This window comes from Lissotriton vulgaris, chromosome 1_1 (assembly GCF_964263255.1).
Source record: "Lissotriton vulgaris chromosome 1_1, aLisVul1.2, whole genome shotgun sequence".
Taxonomy (NCBI): domain Eukaryota; kingdom Metazoa; phylum Chordata; class Amphibia; order Caudata; family Salamandridae; genus Lissotriton; species Lissotriton vulgaris.
In genome coordinates, this window is record NC_141685.1 from 756,572,293 (window position 1) to 756,590,874 (window position 18,582).

An 18,582-nucleotide genomic window follows, 5' to 3' on the forward strand; every position below is an offset into this window, starting at 1 on the left:
TGGGGACCATTGGACTCTGCATGGTGTATTTCGTTTTAGTACACTATATAGAGAGACAACTTCCCACAGGTTCCACGCAGGAAGTGAAAACATCAAGTTGATCCTTTCTCAAAGTATATTCTTTCTACGGGCCTATACAGATACCGAAAAGGCAACAGATTATTACATAGATTCATTTTTTTAATTTCATTTCATTTAATCTTTATTTCGGTTATGTGTAACCATAAAAGATACAATAATAAAAGCACATTACATTTCCATGATTACTCCATCATTTCCTATTGAATTAACACAGTAGACAGGGCACAGATCGTGATTTAAAAAGAGCACGGCTATAACTATGCCATAAAAACCTATCTAGCCCAGGCATTACATTGTATTAAAAAACATGCTGGCCATCTATTTACATAGTTAAAAATGATCATTTACAATGCCAGCAACTCAAACTTTAATGCTGCGAGACCGATTGCATTGTAAATGCTTGTTATATAAGGTTGTCAACAATGGGTGCAGGGCCTTTACTAAGGATTGGTGCATTTTTTGCGCACCATCATCCCCTTTCCTTAGTTCGCCGAATGAGCTAATGGTATCGGAAAAAGTATTGTATATTTTTATCATTGTGGCATCTTTGGCCAATATATAAGGCCATTTCAATGCACGTCTATTGTTACTTATACATAATTCGCCTGTTTGATGCGTAATTTCCTCCACCAGAGCGCCCGTAGATTTAAAGGGATAAGATTCAAGTGAGAGTTCTAAGGGAAAGTGATCACTCTCTACTCTCTTACCAATTGTTAGATCGATAGTAATATGCCACAGATTCAAGGAGACTATAATAAAATCAATCTGGCTATAAGTGTTGTTTCTGCAAAAAGTAGCACCACTAGTTCTGTCACGGGAGGCGCCCATTACATGCTCGTAGTTCGTGTCCCAACGTAGCTTTCATGATTTGGGCTGCCGCTACCATTTTACTTCTCTGTGAGAGTCTAGGGTGGGGATTCCATATGCCATGTCTTGATCTTCAAACAGGTCGTCCATTCCTACCATAGGTTCATATTTACAATTGAAATCCCTGCCACAAATTCTACTTGACCCGGGTTCAATAGTGTCCAGGAATACATCCAATTGCCCTATGGCTGGTGATTCCTTGGCACTACTATTTGGTCTATTATATATATTGAATAGGTAAATGACCCTTTTCCCTAGGGTCGTTACTTTCACTCCTACTATATCTAGAGAATCAATATCTAGGGGGGTTACTTCTGCTTCTATTTTTATACTTCTCCAGATGACCAGACCCCCAAAAGGCCTACCCCTACGGCTTGCGTTTATACTGTATGTTTTGTAGCCTAGTCTATGTGGAGTTTCTAGGGACCAGGTCTCCTGAAGTAACACTATATCCCCCTGATCTATATATTCATTCCATGACCCATCTTCTAGGTTCTTAGCTAGACCTGCTATATTCCACGAGATCATTTTTATTGTAGGGTTATCGGTTTTCCCCTTAGCAGTGCTTATTACCATTTGATTTGGTGTATCCTCATTTAACTCCCTAGAATTGTGGTCATAATTCAGACATGTATTTGTGCCTATCAGCCCTTTTTCTATGCCCTGGCTTTCACCTATATTATCTGTCTCCACTATTCCCAATGGTACCCCTGTCATTGCTTTGTTCTTTGCTTTCATGGGGGAATTAATTATTGGCCCGTTGTCTTTACTACATCCAGTCAATCCAAGTCGTCCAACCCGGATAATTCTGTAAATCTGTTGGATAGAGCTACTGGGGAAATCAGGTCACCACCAATACCTCCCCTAGACCGATTGTAAAAATAGCCCAATGGGAATGTGTTTATATCAGTACTGCAATGTGGGTTCGTCTCGTGACAATCCAGTATTCTCTTGACTAACTGTGGTCTCCTAAAGTTTATTGCCACGCAGTCCCCTCTGAGGTGTTTTGGGCGTCCCCTACCGAACCCATTCTACGAACCATTAGTATATCGTCTGTGTTTGCTGGGTGAAACCTTTTGAATTTTTTCAGCCAATATACTGTTTTGTTCCGAAGGTTGACCCAGGATTCTTTTTGGTCTCGCCTCAGAACCGGTACCCCAGTCAGTACTATCACGTAGGGGCAGGAGGCCGGTGGAAGAGTTTATACAACCTCAATTGGGAGTAGATCAGTTTCCTTGGGACTATATATCACTTGTTTATTGAGATGACTAGTTTTAGGGCCTGTGGCTAGTGATGGGGCTACACTACGGCTTGCCTGGGTGGTATGCTGTTCTTGATGCTCCTTTTCTTTTTCAGGCTGACTTGCCCCGTCTCGGTTTAAACTCTCTTCTCGGGCCGTATTCTTGGTGGCACTTTGAGCATTTAAATCTATTGGGATGGTTCTACTTACAGTAAAGTTGTTTGCCCCTGTGTTTTTTTGGGATGAGCTATCTTTCCCTCTGGTGGTGCCTCCTCCACAATTTTTCTCGGGAGGTACCCTTATATACTCAATCTTATTCTCCCGTTTTTTTAGGCTTGCTTTCAAAATCTCCTCAGTTTTGTCTAGCCTATCTTTTAAGGCAGTCTCCACTGAATTTTTGGTACACAACTCTTGTTCTTTAGGAGGCTTTGTTTTCATACGTTTTTTGATACCACCCTCTATTTCTTCCTTCCTAGTTTCGATGCTTGAGATCTTTGTGTTAAATGGCCCCATTACTGTAGTAAAGAGTCTCAAGCCTTTCCCAAAAGCTTGCTTCCCCCATTTCAGACTTCCCACTACTAAAATGAGCAGTGGACATTAACACTTGACCCTCGCTTTTTTCCCCGTTATGTGGATTGGATCTTGATTTACAATACAGGCGATCAGCTTTCCCTCGCTCGTTATTTTTATTCTGGATTTTATTAATATAATTCTGTTTCATTTTCGCCTTTTGTCCCCTTTTTCTTACATGTACATTTTCCCTTTCTCCATCTTCCCCAACTTCCCCCTCTATTAGTTCTGGGTCCGATGTTAATGAAACATCCAGCTCTACTGGATTGTTAGATAAGGGGAAGGGTTCCTTTTCTGTTAATAATGGTTGCAGGGTTGGAGTTAAAGACCGTCTGCCAGCCAAGGGCGGAAGTTCGAATGGCATGTTTTGTTGGATAGGATTAGGCTCTTGCGTCGTAGAACTTGGAAACCCAGCAAACGAGGCCAGTAGTGATGAGTCCAGAGAAGCAACTGTGTTATCCAAAACATTTGATGTGATAAGCCAGGCGGGAGTGATAGGCGCCTCTCGGTGTTCTCGATTGCTGTGGCCACTACGCCTATGGTTTTCTGAAGCATCTTGTCTATGGCAGTTAGACTGGGTAAGGGGGGTGTTAGGAGCTGCTTTCTGCGGTTTTACAGGGGTCTTTTTGCCCATTGTGATATAGCCTTAATACAACAGTAACACTGGCAATGATAATAGCCCCAATATATATATGTGCAAACGAACAATGTTGATACAGACCTTAAGCGATTACCTCAGGCTTCTATTGTTTCTGTGTACTGAAACACAGCTCAGAGGGGTGGCCCAGCCCAGCCCTGGACGGCCACAGACGGCCCACCCTTCGCCCGGGCTTAGCCCGGGCGCACCCGCGACGCGGTGAGTGACGCTGATTTTTATGCGCCTCCTGGCGCCCTGTCCGTGTGCGCGGCTTCCGGCCGCAGAAACCACCGGGACCTGTAGTCCAAGGCTCACCCCCGCTCGGCGGCTGCTCAGCAGATGGAAGAGGCGGCAACGGGGGGGTAAGCAGGAGCAGCAGGGGAAAGAAGCGGGTCCGCAATGAAGACCAGGATCGTGGGTCAATTGCCTCCCAGTCCGCAGCAGGTAGAAATCACCAGAGCCTCCTCAGTATATTTATAAAAGCGTCCCATGCAGGAAGTGAAAACATCAAGTTGATCCTTTCTCAAAGCATATTCTTTCTAATGGCCTATACTGAAAAGGCAACAGATTATTACATAGATTCATTTTTAGGTTTCGACCTGGCCGTAGCACTGCGAAGCAGTGCTCTGCCCAGGCGAAAACTTTTGTTTACAGTATGGGGGACTTGAATCCGCCCCTTCTTCCATTGGCTAGCTCCATAAATGGAGTCTAGCCATTGGAAGAGATCGTTGTCAATCCGTCTTTCCCAGTCAGAACGCGATTCGGGGGCGTTTCTGGGTCTTTTTTTAAGTCCCGCCCTCTCCTCTTCCCATTGGCTGGAATTTTACCTTCCAGCCAATGGGAAGGGGAGAGCACGCAAACACACCCCCGAATCCCGAAATGACCTGTTGCTCTGCTCCAGACTTGTTTTTTGTGTGCCCGGGCCGATTTTCAATCACAATCCAACCCTGGTGGTAATGTAGGTAAAAAAAAAGCGGCCAGTTGGCAACGTTATAATTCAAGCCTCGTAAATAAATAACAATATAAAGCATTTCTGTGGTGTCTCATTTTGATGTGAACAGTGTAAAAAATATAATGAAACGCAGGCATTGTCATGTGTTCAAATGCTACGGATCAACAGTTCCGAGCATGCGCAAACAGCAGTGCATAAATTAATGTAAAAACATTGAAAGGGCTGCTCGTGTGTAACACGAACGCGCTCGGTAAAATCTGGCATCTGCTGCTTCTGTCTCTTAGCACACAATGGGCGGACCTAATTTTATGGGTCATTTCACTCCAGGTCAGGTACCGTGTGGGCATTTCTTTAGCGTTAACGCATTTCTTAGCAATGCATGCTTCTAGGGTCGCCATTAATGATAAGGAACCTGAATAGAAATCGTGTCTTTCTTCCCTAAAGCCAAGTTCATGGGAGAAGTGAAAGGCTATCTCAGAAATGTGTTTAAAAATCATGAAGTATGTACTGCTCTGGCTCTCAACTATCAGTTTAATGCCTCTGCGTACTTGTATCGAAACATATGCTGTGTTTGCAGCGTTTTCAACGCATCACGCTTCAGGTGCATCGTACTGCTTCAAGCATGCTGTATGTTTTGTACAGTACGTAGCTGTTTCTTTTTGTTTTATCAGAATACACCTAAGGCCTTTTATTTATCAAAAAGCCTTGTAAAGCAGTGCAGTATTAGAAGAACTGCTCAGTACCTTTCTAGGAACCTTCCAACCTCCGCAACAAGCATTGATTAAGTCAATAAATTTTCCAACATGTGCAACGCCACCTAGGCCATTTGTACCGATAGTTGCGAACTGTCTCCTTTTTGCCGGGACCTTCCCGGTAAACTGGAGACTGTCCCGGGTTATATTCAGTGTTTTTAAGGTCGGTGTCGGCTCCGCACTCTGTGGCCCTGGGCAGATCACTCAATGTCCCGGTATGAATGTGACTGCTGCCAGCGTCAAGCGCCCTCGGGTCGGGTTGGCGCTATATGACTGATGTGCCGCCTCTCTTTTATCACACCTGTAGACGAAGTGAAAGTGAAAGCAAAGAGGAGCCTGCAGTGTCGTTTCCTGTCCTGATCCACAGTGCACAGTGCTTCGAAGCCCTCGGTGCCCGTCCTGGTGCAGACCAGTGAAGCGTCTGTCCAGGGGTGTCACCCCCTCTTTATTTGTTTGTTTCGCTCCCTGTGTTTCTGTTGCTTTGATGGGCGCTGCCTGTAGTCTGACTTTAAAAGCGCTTAGAAGCCCTCGCTGTATTATTGGTTGAGGAGAGGATGTGTCGTTATGGCCAGAGCTGCCGACCTTGGAACTGGGGGCCAGGTTCGAGTCCCAGCGTCCGCTCCGCTCCGTGATTCTGCGCAGATCACTTCACCTCCCCGTGTCCGATATATGCATGTGTCCTCGTGGCTTGTGTAATGTGACCGGTGCTCGTGGAAAGCGCTTCGATTTTTTGAGCCCAATAAAACTGCAAACAAAACTGCTTTTCCGCCTTCTTTTGCGGCAGCTCTGTTAGTGCTTAGAAGCCTCTGAGGTGACGGACTTAAGGATCTGGAAACCCCCTGCTGCTCTGGGAGGATGAATGCTTTGGCTTCCCCTGCGGTGCTCTAGCGCCTCCAGCGGACGGATAGCGCCTCGATGACCGGAGAGGAGCTAATTTCCCAGAAACGGAGGATTTGATGCAGAGCGGGGGGGGGGGAACCTCTGATGTGAACTGAACAAGTCTGAGCTCAGCCCATCCCAGAACTTTAAGGCTGAGAGAAAACCCACCAATCAGAAGGCAGAACAGCGCGTCATCACTCCGCAGGGAGAGCCAGGCCTTTGCGTTCCCTTTTGATCCTTTTCTCAGCGCTTAGAAGCCCCCTTAACTGTTTGTAGGTTTCACCTTTTTTGTAGGTGGCTCTGTGTGTGTGTGTGGGTGGCTCTGTGTGTGTGTGTGGGTGGCTCTGTGTGTGTGTGTGTGTGTGTGCGCGCGTGTGGGTGGCTCTATGTGTGTGTGCGTGTGGGTGCAAATGCAATAGGTCTCGCATTTGCGAGAGATTACGCTATTGGCATTGTAAATGACAATGCCATTTATTTATCTGTTTTCAAAACCAACACATAAATAAAAAATGTGTCATTTACAATGCCAATAGCTCTAACTTTTACAAAGGCGAAACCGTTGCATTGTAAATGCTTGTTTTTAATAGCTTTTAATGTGCAGTCTTACTTTGCGCTATTTTGAAAGATAGGTTGGCATTTATGTGAAGGCGGCGATCCACCTCAAACAGTTCCAGGCATCTACATTTCTCATAGTAGAAGGGCATGCTTCTCTTACACGTTTGCACTGCTTGTGTGCTTGAGGCTGCAGTTCTTGATGTGTTTGGGCTAAAAATGGACACTTAAAATCTAACATTTGTTTCAGCAGTTGGTAGAATCGTTGGCATGTGTGTGTTTGCAAGCCATAAAAAGAAGAAACCATTAAACTTGGAAAATACTTGCCCCTTGCATGGAGCAGTGTGCGCCCGGGTGATGGTACTTGAGCAACAGAGCATTTCAGAATGAGTAGAACATTAGCCTCCTGGGATTGAGAGTAGTGCCACGAACTACAGTTGGTTAAGGAGTGGTAATCAGAAAAAGGACCTACCCTATGCAAACAAAACACTTATCCAGACATTTCCATAAAAGATCACTTGAGGAGTCCACATACTCTTGTTGTGTATGCATGGTGGAGACGTTCTGTTGGGGATCCATTCCATACTACCCTTCGTTTCAATTCTTTTAGCCATTAGCACGGCTCCTCCTCCGTCTTTGTGTACAGATAAATAAGGCGTTCATAGGATAAACATGTCGAACAACCTCACACCTCTCCGCAAAATAGCCCCAGAAACTGGGGAAAAAAAGAGCATAGTCGTTAGATTGGACTTTTGTGAGGTCATGAGCATCATTTCCTTAGAACTGACCTCGTGCGTTGGATTTTTTCCTTTCATTGTGTACTCAGTTGCGATTGCCAGGTGTCCTAATAAACCATTTCCACCAGCGAGTATTCACAAACAATTAACACTTTGGTTGCCATGAGAAAATCCTAACCACAGGCACCTGTGCCCAGTAGTGTTGCATACAAGTGCAGGGCCGACTAATGTCTACATTGTCGCGGTCGGGTTGGCCACGGCTTTAGCACTGCGAGGTAAGACTGCGACCTTCCAGACAAAGTCGAGCAGGGGACCAATGCCACTGACTGCTTTAAAACAATTAATTACGATCAGGCTTTCCTCGGTCCTGTGTTACACTATCTGGCATAGTAAAGTTTTGCAGTTGGTTGGCCAAAGAGAGCGGCGGTGGTTATATATTCTTATAGAACAGGGGTTACCCCCCCCGCCCCCCTCCCGAATTCATTTATGCATATAATTGTGGGAGAGGACAGCATTACCAAGTGCGTAGTGTTAGTCGACTTCCAGGAATAACGAGATAGTTGTGGAGATTTCTATAATTTATAAGTCTGAGAAATGAAAAAGTTCTGGTAAATCTTCAAATATTTAAGTAGGCCCTCTGCCAATAGGTATTGTGAGTTTAAAAAAAATATATATTTTTATTTATGGTATTTTATACATTTACATTCAGTGAAACGGGGTTTACTTCGTTTTGGGAAGTCCGCCGGTGAGGATACGAGGTGAGTCGTACATAATGCCTAATTCTGACCAGCTGGGAATGGGAATCTCTTTTAAAAAAAAAAAAAAAAAAAAAACTTGATGGCCGCAAGTGCTCTTTCATTGGTTCCACTGGGAAAATTTAGACAACTCATTGCTGGCAACATTCTTCAGTCGCAATTGAATTTGATGTCTACTACTTGATCTTCTTAGTGTTCACCCTTGGCGTTTTTTGTTTTCAGGTGCGTGTGGATAGCTTCAACTACACAGGCATGGGCAATTCTACTAGCAAAAAAGATGCACAGAGCAATGCAGCGAGAGACTTTGTCAACTATCTGGTGCGGATTGGAGAAGTTAAAAGTTCAGAGGTCCCGACATTTGTGGTGAGTGGCTTTCATTTACTGTGACCAGACTGTAAATATTTCGTCAACTGAAACCTAATTGGTAAGTTGTAAGTCTGTCACTTGTCCCGGCTGTTTGTTGTTTAGGCCCTTTATTTGCTTGCTTACATGGATGTGCTACTTTTCCTGTGAGTGTCTGCTGCTGTCAGTCATTGACTCTTCTCTAATATAAATGAACTCCCATAATTTCTCCCACAGCCTGATCAGGAGGATGTTTTAGAAAGTTGTTTCTTGAAAAGGCAGCCACTGTGCATGGTGGCAATAGCCGAAGGCATATTTGAACCAGTGGGGATTGCTGTTACTAAATTTAATAATTAATTCACATTATCTCTTAAACTGACACCTCTCTTTTGTGAAGAAAGAGAGGTTATTGCTTAGTTGAGGAAAGCTTATTTGCAAAACATCTGTTATGGGGTAATATTAATCCTCGAGAAAGTATCCGGATGCTGAGCAATTCCATTGCCATTTTGGTAGTTCATGCCTTATTCTTTGAAAGGGTCTGATTGCAAGGCCCTGCTTCTCAGGCGTGTTGTGATGTAGACTTGATCTCTTGATGCTTAGGATATTTTAGGTTGTTAAGGATGAATCCACCGTCTGTAATCAGTAGACTGCCACTTTCAAAACGGAAACAATGGGAAGGGTGCTCAATGTAACACTAGTGTTTATGCTTGTAGTTCTTTCACTTGGTTGGCCACTAATGTGAGTGGGTGTGTAGTGGCCATTATTACAACACTTATCATATCAGTAGCTCTGACGGATTTTCATTGAACATATGTTTCCGTTATTACAGAAATGGTTGGAGACTCCTGAATTAGACTTTCCTCCCTATGTGTTTAATATAAATAATCCATTGTTTGTAAGGAGTCATGAGTCCAGGAATAAGTGTGCCTGAGAGACGCGGGTGTGGCATTTTCTCTGCATTTTTGTGGGGGTGTAGCAGTTGATAGACATTTGGACTCCTTATCATTTACTGTGCCCAGACTTCTGCTGTTTAAATGAATTGTTCTTTTATCTATAGGTTGGGGAGGGACAAGGATCTGGTGTTCCTGCTGGGGGGTTTGAAGGATCTTCAGGGCCTCTTCCACCACACCTGACAATCAAAAAGGAGACTGGTAAGCAGAGATATGCAAATCCAAGCTTCACTGAGCAGGGTGAAACATGCTAACCTAATAGAATGAATTTTTTCTTTTTTTTTAAAAGTCTGTCTCCCGTTGAACATCTTGACCTTTACATGGACCACAATTTGTCTTGTAATAGTAGTTAAAACTGAGATGGTAATTAAAAGGTTACTGTTCTAATGTCCTCTTTTGTCCACACTATGAATTTGAGCATTTCCGACAGGACTGGTAAGAAATTAGTTACTTATCTGTAACACCAGTTCTCCTTCGTTTTCATATATTCTAATGCTTGAAACACTCCCTGTCATCAGCCTAGGAATCCCCAGTGATATCAAAATAGCAGTACACAGTTAAAATGGCCAGAGGACTTAATAACCGTGTTTGTTAAGTAGCACATCCACCTTACTTAAGGCAACTTTAACTTCGACCAATGAGGTAGAAGTGACTACCATAGCAAAGCAGGCCTACCTTTATAGTAACTGGTTTTGGAGGACTGCCTGTTATACTTCAGTGCCGGCTTCCATGTTCACATCACAGCAGTAGTGCTTAGTGAACGTGTGCCTGCGTCTCCAAGTAGCTGCACCATAGTTGTCTTGCAAGATTGCAGCAGTTGTAGCCATGCTCCTTGTAAAATGAGCCCTCGGTCTCCTGGAACAGGCGTGGCTTTGTTGTAGTAGAATGCTGAGAGCCAACATGCGACCCCCCCCCCCCTGTTTTGGACTGGGGTCAACCCTTTTCTGGTTGGCTGTAGGAAGCGGGCTCTTTTTATATATAGGAAAATGCCAGTTTTTAGGTCTCGCCTAAGCGCCGAATAGAAGGACCTTTAGCCGTCTCTCTGCTCATTTTGAAGCACACACTTGTGCTGGCATCCACCTTGCGGGAGTGCGCAGGGGCACGCCACAAGCACGGATACAGTGCTTCAAAATGAGCAGACTGTGCGCTCACGCACCACTGCAGGTCTTGTTTTAAACAGCGGCGCGCCCAGGGGCTATTTGTTTTTTTTCAAAATACTTGTTTCATGATACATTGCCTTGCAAATTACATTTAAGAAAGTATGTTTTCCTTGTTTGCATGCTGTGCTGCTTCCAGACAAAAATAAAACGCTGTCCTACAGTTGGAACTTAGCACTCAAACTGATTTGAATCTTACCCCTTTACCAGCCCCGCTACTCTTACTCACTGTCCCGAGCACATTGCCTACAACCTGTAAGCAGATGAGGCATAAACTCTCCTTTATGTAGGGGTAGGCGGCTACAAATCGCCATAAACCAGAGCAGATTATTTTAGCATTTTTACGAACGAGGCGGCTTGCATTTAAGTGTATAGGAAGGAATCCTTTAGCAACTCGCTCACACCTCTTATGTTTATTTTGAAAGTTTCTGTTTCAAAGGACACTATTCTTTAGGACTTATGCATTTCCCAAAACACCTACTAAAGTCTTGAATATTAAATGTGATGAAAGTTTGGATCTCAGAACAAGTCTGTCTCTTTGGAAACTTCTGTTTGTAAACCACACCCCATAAACACTTTTGGCATGCCTCGCTTGTCATTGTGGTTCCTGTCGGCTATTGGGTGATTTCTTTAGTGCTACCATGATGCTTGGAAGCCACTTTTAAAAGGAAAGGTAAAAACAGAGTGATGACCCAAGCAAGATGAACACTACGCATCGAAACACTAACCAGCAAAGATAGCGCCATCCTCAACGTTCTAATGCAAATGTCTGCTGCAATTAAACAATGCTGCGTTTCCCCCTGAATTTCATGTATTTTTTTGTGGCCACATATAAGCAAGATACACCAGCCTGACCCTACCATCCTTACAACCCGTCCTTGTCGATCTAGGTGTAATTGACTGGTGATGTGTATGAGCTCAGTTTGTGAGTTGGCATGTAGAATACCAACATTGAGATCCAATGCACACGAGATATTATTGGTTATGTAACTGCTTAGTTCCTTCTGTGCAACAACTGTTCTTGGGCAGAGAATTCTTTCACGGGTGTATAATTAAAAGTCACTGGTGCTGTGGCGGAGTGAGATCCTGCACTAAAATACTTAGTCATGCCACTTTTGAACTTCACTTAAGGAGATTTTTAAGCAGATTCTGAGATTTCTTTTGAAAACAACAAAACATTCTAGCAAGATGCTTTCATTTGGATTCTATTAGGTGGGACGGTTTAGTTACAATGAAACGGACTGTAAACCTATTACACCATACATTAGGAAAGTTGGCAACCCCAATTATTCTTTATCCAGAACCCTAATCAGGGCTCCAATTCCATTCGCATAGTCGAGCTAAATTTAACAAGGTCGAGCTGTTTTTAGGTCCTACTCGCCCTTTCTCTTGAGTAGGAAAACAAACCAACTTTTGTCCTCTGTCTGTGAAAACGGAGCAAATGTGACAAGATAACAAGATTTTAAGGCATTTTTATTGCTCACAAAGTTAATAAGCAATAAAGATGCCTTTAAATCTTGTTATCTTGTCACATTTGCTCCGCTTTCAGAGACTGAGGCCAAGTAGGTTGCAGTTAGGTCAAGGACGTTTTTTAAGGTACTAGTCCAGCAGGACTAGTACAATTTTTTTTTTTTTGCGGGGGGGGGGATTTTTCGAGCCCTGCTAATACAATTTCCCGTGCCCACGGCAAGGTTCGTAGATGTGGAGGATGCGCGAGACAGAGAAGAATTTGTGATGGTGCGCGAAATCCGATAGTACACTGGGCCTGTGGTCACTCCAGTGCTGGTAATTTCCCCCCCCCCCCCCCCCCCCCCCCCCCACCACCACCACCACCAACCAAATTGGAGAGAATCCCAGCACTAAGTATGAAGGTGTCACATGTTTCCTCTTTATGGTGATAGAGGATGCTGCAATGTATTACTCATGAGGCCATGGTCCTCAATTATCAACCCCATAGGATGCAGTGTCTCAAAGGATGCACAGAAAGGAGACTTCAAAAAGGTGAAGAAGAAACTTAATTGATAACAGATTGAGGGGGTGCGCAGCATCCATATAAGACTAGGTTCAACGTTTCTAATTTAGGCATCATCCATTCAAGTCTTAAACCGATCTTTCCTAGACAACCTTATAGGAGACATATTGCGTGTTTTTTTATAATTCTCTAAACCGTGCTAATCATCTAATAAGTTAATAAAACTTAGCTCAACAACATTGTCGTTACTGACTCTACACCTCTCTGCAGGGAACAACAATATGGGCAAGCCTTTCTACCCTCTCTACCTCTCACTCTACCTCTCTCTACCTCTACACCTCTCTCTCTCTCTCTGCCTCTCTACCTGTCTCGATACACCCGCCTCTCTCTACCTCTCTCTCTCCACCGCAACCACTTGAATTCCAGGAAGCCCAAACCATCAGTATTTCAAATCTGTGCATGAAACGTGGGTAGGATGAGCTGTGCAGCCCAGAAAGGGATGCCCTTTTTACATACTATGTATTTATTGGAATTCGGAAATAGGAGAACAGTCTCATGTTGAGATAGGGATTTACATATACTGGCGACCACTTTTGAATTGGCTTCAAAACCATTCAAAGATGGCTGCAGCGTCTACGTGGGATGCGGTGGACTAAGTTGCAGCCAGAGCCTGATAGCACTGCTTGTCCTTTAAAAAAAAAAAAGCATTGGCATAGCCAATAGGTGTTTAGTTATCCAGTACTATATATTCTTGGTGCAACAACATCAAGTGTTGCATGGCTAAACACATTATAAGGTCCCAAAGGCGAGACCTATTGGCTATGCCAATGCTTAACATGGTCACCCCACTTTTTGCCTGGTAAATGTGATTTCGACTGCAAGTGCACTGGATTCCTGCTAACCATGTGCCCAGTGCCAGAGCTCTTCCCCAAAATTGTGCAATTGTTTTCCCAACTGGCAAAACCTTAAGCACCCTCTGTAACTCCAGAGTAAATGGTACCCTGGTATTTAGCGCCTGTGGGACTAAAGAGGTCCCATAATGGCTGCAGCATGACTTGTGACACTCTAAGAGACCTCTCCAAGCTCACGCAAGACTGCCATTGCTGGCTGCATGTCTTGGTGTAGACAATGGTGAAAACACGACATGTCACACATCCCCGTGTGCCGTGCCTCTAACACTGCATGTAATGTTTGTAGGTTACCCCTACAGCAGGCCTGAATATTACATGTGAGAGCTGTAGGAAAGTGACCTTTTTGCATGGTTACCCCCTAACGTTTTGCCAGACACCCGATTTACTTTGACTGTGTGCCCTGGGTCCCTGCCAATCTGGTTCCCAGGGTCTGTGTTCTTTCCCAAACCTGTACCATTGTTTCCACAATTGGCACAACTCTGACCTACCTGTAAGTCACTTGTAAGGGGTACCTATGGTACCAAGGACATGGGAGCCAGGGAAAGGCCTCTAAGGGCTGCAGCATAGATTATACCACCCTCCAAGACCACTCAATACAAACATGCACCACTGCCATTGCAGCCTGCATGTTTTGGAGCAGCTAAAAGTGATGAGTAGACATGGCACACATCTGTGTGCCATGCCTGCCCAGCACTGTATGAGGCAAGTCTCCTTAAGGCAGGGTGCACTATACCTCATGTGAGGACCTATCTGCATGAGCAGACATGCCCCTGTAATATCTATGGCCATTCTTAGAGATTATATGTGCACAGTAAACCCATACTTAGTATATTGTCTAGAAACTGGTGATAACCAACCTGTCCTATGGTGTTATACTTAGCTCTCAGGGCCCAGTAACAACGCCTTTCCTGGGTGGAGGCCGCCTTTGCAAAACTACCCCTTCCCCCCCCCCCCACCCCCCCCCCCCACCCCCACACGTGGGGTGAGGAAGTGCCCTCTACGTCAAAAATTAAGCAACAAATTGGGAGAGGAAAGAAAGGTGAGACAAATAGGAAGGGGTAGGATGAGGGAAAAGACGGCAGGAGAGCTAAAAAGACGGCAGGAGAGACGAAAGAAAGTCTGCCTAAAGACTGACTGGGTAGGTGACGTCTGAGGAGAGAATCCACAGCCCATCACCCCAATAGCTAAACAGGTAGCTCCATCGGGCATCAGTCAGATAGCTACAAATAACTTTTTTATACAAAAAATTGGTCTGGATTCAGTCTTTGAGTGTGTGACATAATTTCTTGCCTGACTGTGTACCATAAATGCTTAAATCTAGCCTCTGATAAGCCTGATTGCTCAATGGCACTACCACAAAGAGTGTGAGGTATTATCTACTTTAGCCTCTGCCATCTATACCTGTGAGGACTCACTGGATTCTGTGCATACTATACCTTACTTTAGCATAGTATATACAGAGCCAGCTTCCTCCAAAGGCATACCTGCATGAGCAGATATGCCCCTGTGCTGGTCAGTCCTATTACTGCCAGTACAAGTAACCAGGGTAGCCAGTTAAGGACATGTGCTGGTCACTGGTGACAACGAGTTCCCGAGCTACATGGTGGCTTCACTGAAAATAGGGATGTTTGGTATCCCTCTCGTATTGGTAAACCTACACTGATGACCGTGTCCGATTTACTAATATATGCACTAAGAGGTGCCCCCTGAAAACCTACCAGCTTCTGCTGTCCTTGCTGACTGGTTTCTGCCACCCTAGTTGCTCTTCTGGCCTCCTAGGGTGAGAGCCTGTGGGTCTCTGGAGGTCCAGAACAAAAACCTGTCTGGGAAGAGGGTGTAATCCCCACACCCCCTGGATGACCTGTTGATTAGTCTCCTTGGGCCGGCGAGCTTCAAAGAAGCTGCCGCCTTTGGAATGTTAATCTGGCTTTTTATTTATTTATTTTCCTGTGACTCTAGTGCATTTTATTCTCGCCTTTTGATATTATCAATTTTACCAATATACTAAGAATTTTAGGTACTTTGGAAGGCACTTTGACATTGGCTGAGTTGTGTGGAAGATGCTCATTATTAACGCAGCCCAGCATGTGAGAACCAATCGCTTCCCCTTTAAGTTCCCCCTTTGTTTGATTATTTTGACCTGCTCTAGGGTCTTGTGGAGGAGATACTTGAAATTGTTTCACTAACACCATCTCACTTCTTTCCTAGGTGAGCCTCCAGTTGCTTCTGGATTCGGAGGAGGTGCTTCTTGGGAACGCGGTGCCAACCTGAAGGATTACTACAGCAAGAGAGAGGAGCAGGAGAATGAGGCGGTATGGTCCCAGGGGGTATCTGAATTTGAGCGGGGGTTGTGCTTTTACTGCCATTTTGTTCAGAAGGCGTTAAGAGCAAAGTTTTTACTTTCCTCAGGTGTCCAGCACTACCTGCTACTTGTAGGGGCATTTTGTGCCCTTGCATGCTTTACGGCCAGAAGACAGTCGCAATTACTTTATGACCTTTTGTGAAATTGGGTGTTACCTTAAAGGGGCACCTTAGTGGAGTTCTTGATTATTTACCCTGTTGTCCTATTAATTCCTTTAGATAGAAAGAATTTGGTTTAGAGTTTAAATGTCGATTGTTAAGACCAAAATCTTATGAACAACGAAGTCCTGATTTCCTCATTAGAGCAGACCAATATAAATTTAGGGAAACGATATGCAGACCTATTCAGCAAAGTATTTGTGTAATGTTGTGTGTTTTCTATTATCCTGTTGCTGTTACACTATTTACCCCACCTGCTTTCTCTCTGACGACAAGCAGCCTTTTGGCAGCAATTGCTGATATATAAATGCCCAACAAAATAACAGTGTAAAGATTTCATAGATGTTAAATCTCCATTTAGCTGCTAATTTCCTTTTGATGTAAAGTTATTCATGAATGTCTTCATGAAGGGCCTTCTTGCACTAATTAACTTCAATTTCCGTCCTATGAGCAAGTTGGGTAATTGACCTTAGTGCCAGCATGATTTTATACCCCTCTCTAATTAGGTATAATTGTGACTACATGTATAATATATTTAAGTTATTTCATGGTCGGTTTAAAGTTCAGCCAGTAAAAAACTGCAGATTCTGTTATGGTGCAGATTCTAGTCCTTAATATGCCAGCAAAGCAGAAACTGTTTCTTTAAAACAAAATGTACACTTTCACTTTTAGACGCTGGAGTCAGAAGAGGTAGATTTGAATGCTGGTCTCCATGGCAACTGGACTCTTGATAACGCCAAGGCCCGTCTGAATCAGTTCTTCCAAAAGGAGAAGACCCAAGCCGAATATAAATATAATCAAGTGGGCCCTGACCATAACAGGTTTGCTAGAGTCGCCTATTTCACGCTTCATTGGCTGCAGTGGTTTCCCTGGAAGAAGTATATTTTTCCTGGCCCTCATATTTTTGGGGCTTGGTGAACAGTTAATGGGTCCATGTTTGTCATATAGAGTTTGCTGGATGGATAGCAGTGATGCCTGGTACTGCTCTTCAAGGAGTTAGCCTGAAAACCTCAATGTGACGTTGCGCTTTGCATTTTAATAGTCCTATTAAAACGGGGCAAGTCTGGTAACTTAAAGAGTCTTTTACGCGGAAGCTGTGGTACTGTGTCATGCCAACACAAGTTCAAGGTGGGGCTAGTGAATACTGGCGTCCTAGTAGAGGAGAGGTCTGGCATGTTGACAATACTGGTTAAGTGGTTATAGATAGAAGTCCTGACAATAAAAGTTTATTCAAAATTAGGAAGTGTATATTTACCTCCATTTACAGCTTAAACGTGCTATTCAGTGTAGCAAGCGTACTGCACCTTTTGGGGCTGATCCCATTGCACTTTATCTGTTCCTCATTTACCCAGCAAGTTGTATTTATCCCTACTGGTTAACGATACTGAAGACGTATTGCTTTCAGGCCAGCATGTAAAATGTAGGACTCTTGGCAGTGAAGGTGACAGTATGTTTCTCAGCCCGCCTGTTACTGTTCCAAAGAGCATTCCAAGGACTAGAGCTTACTACTCCTCTGAAGGCTCGCACTGATTTCAGACATATGCTGAGTGAAAGTAACTGAATATAGGGCCTTGTAACTCAAAGGTTTCCAGTGTTGGTACCTTTCTTAGAGCCACATGCTTCCTAGTCTGGCGATGGAGAATATATTAAGCATGTAAGTCTTTAAAGATCAAATGCTGGTAAATTAGTGGTTTAATGATGTTAATAATGAGCTGTCCTATATGGGAATCCCAAAGTGAAGCCGTCAATGGCACATAGACTAATTAATCCTCGCTGCAGTTTGGTGTTGCTGATATTTTATCTTCATGCAGACCAATCAATCCCTAGGCAGATGTTAGGTGAGGGAGAATGTCTGTGCTTCAAATTGGTACATGCCTTACCATGGATAGGATGGTGTTGCTTGACATAAAACGTGAATCCCAAAGGAGCTTTGAGCCTTTACTGCACATGAATCCCCAGATGATTGGATGACTCCCCACGTTTTTGAATTCCATGGGTGAGCCTGTACAAACACCATGTGTGCATTCTGCGCTCTTACTGCAGGGCAGTGTACATGGTGGAACTGAAATGCCAATAGATTGCAATAGATAAACTTCTGAGCTATGTAGAGAAAAAAAGGGGAGTCCGGTGGTGACATCAGAAATCTGCCTTCATTCACACATGTGATTGCGCTTAGGCAGGACTAAGCAATCCCATGGCTGAACTCTCTGATTTCTGGTGTCACTCTCCCTTGCCAGGTAGAGCATTGATTGGCGAAATTAAGGCTGGCTGAGAAACATACTGACCCCATCGTTTGCACCAAGGAGCTGGGGAGCACTGTGCCATAAGGTCAGTGGTGCAGACGCAAGATTATTGTTCAAATGTGTTTTTATTCCACAGTCAATGAAGCACCTTTTCTTGGGTAACTGTAGCCTCCTTTAGGAAAATGCTTCTGTGCACATTAAATGAACCTGCTGTGTTTGGTGTTTTTTATGTGTGTTTTTCTCCTTGCCTTATTGTTTAGTTTCTTGCATAGCTTCCCCGTGTTTAGCTTGTTTTCAGTCCTTGCCCAAGGCAACTCTCCTTACCATCTTTCTCTCCTGCATTTCATCCCCTCTAATTTCCTTTCTCTGAGTAATTTGCTTTACTTGCTTAATGTCAGTGTGAAGCTGGCTTTGGATGAATCATGGGCTTACCAATGAGGGAAGATGAGTAAGACTCTTGTGACA

At 44.0% G+C, this 18,582-nt stretch overlaps 1 protein-coding gene across 3 annotated transcripts in view; it reads left to right on the forward strand.

Annotated features, from left to right (window-relative positions):
* Positions 1-18,582, forward strand: part of DHX9 (DExH-box helicase 9) — a 208,302-nt gene that overhangs the window by 14,579 nt on the left and 175,141 nt on the right. For 2 of the 3 annotated variants that reach the window (XM_086955648.1, XM_086955651.1), the window contains exons 3-6: positions 8,245-8,385; positions 9,422-9,515; positions 15,563-15,666; positions 16,547-16,695. In XM_086955648.1, coding sequence (XP_086811774.1) covers positions 8,245-8,385; positions 9,422-9,515; positions 15,563-15,666; positions 16,547-16,695 — 488 coding nt within the window. Of the gene's footprint in view, positions 1-8,244; positions 8,386-9,421; positions 9,516-15,562; positions 15,667-16,546; positions 18,203-18,582 lie in introns of all 3 variants that reach the window. The other variant, XM_086955658.1, reaches the window with a different exon arrangement.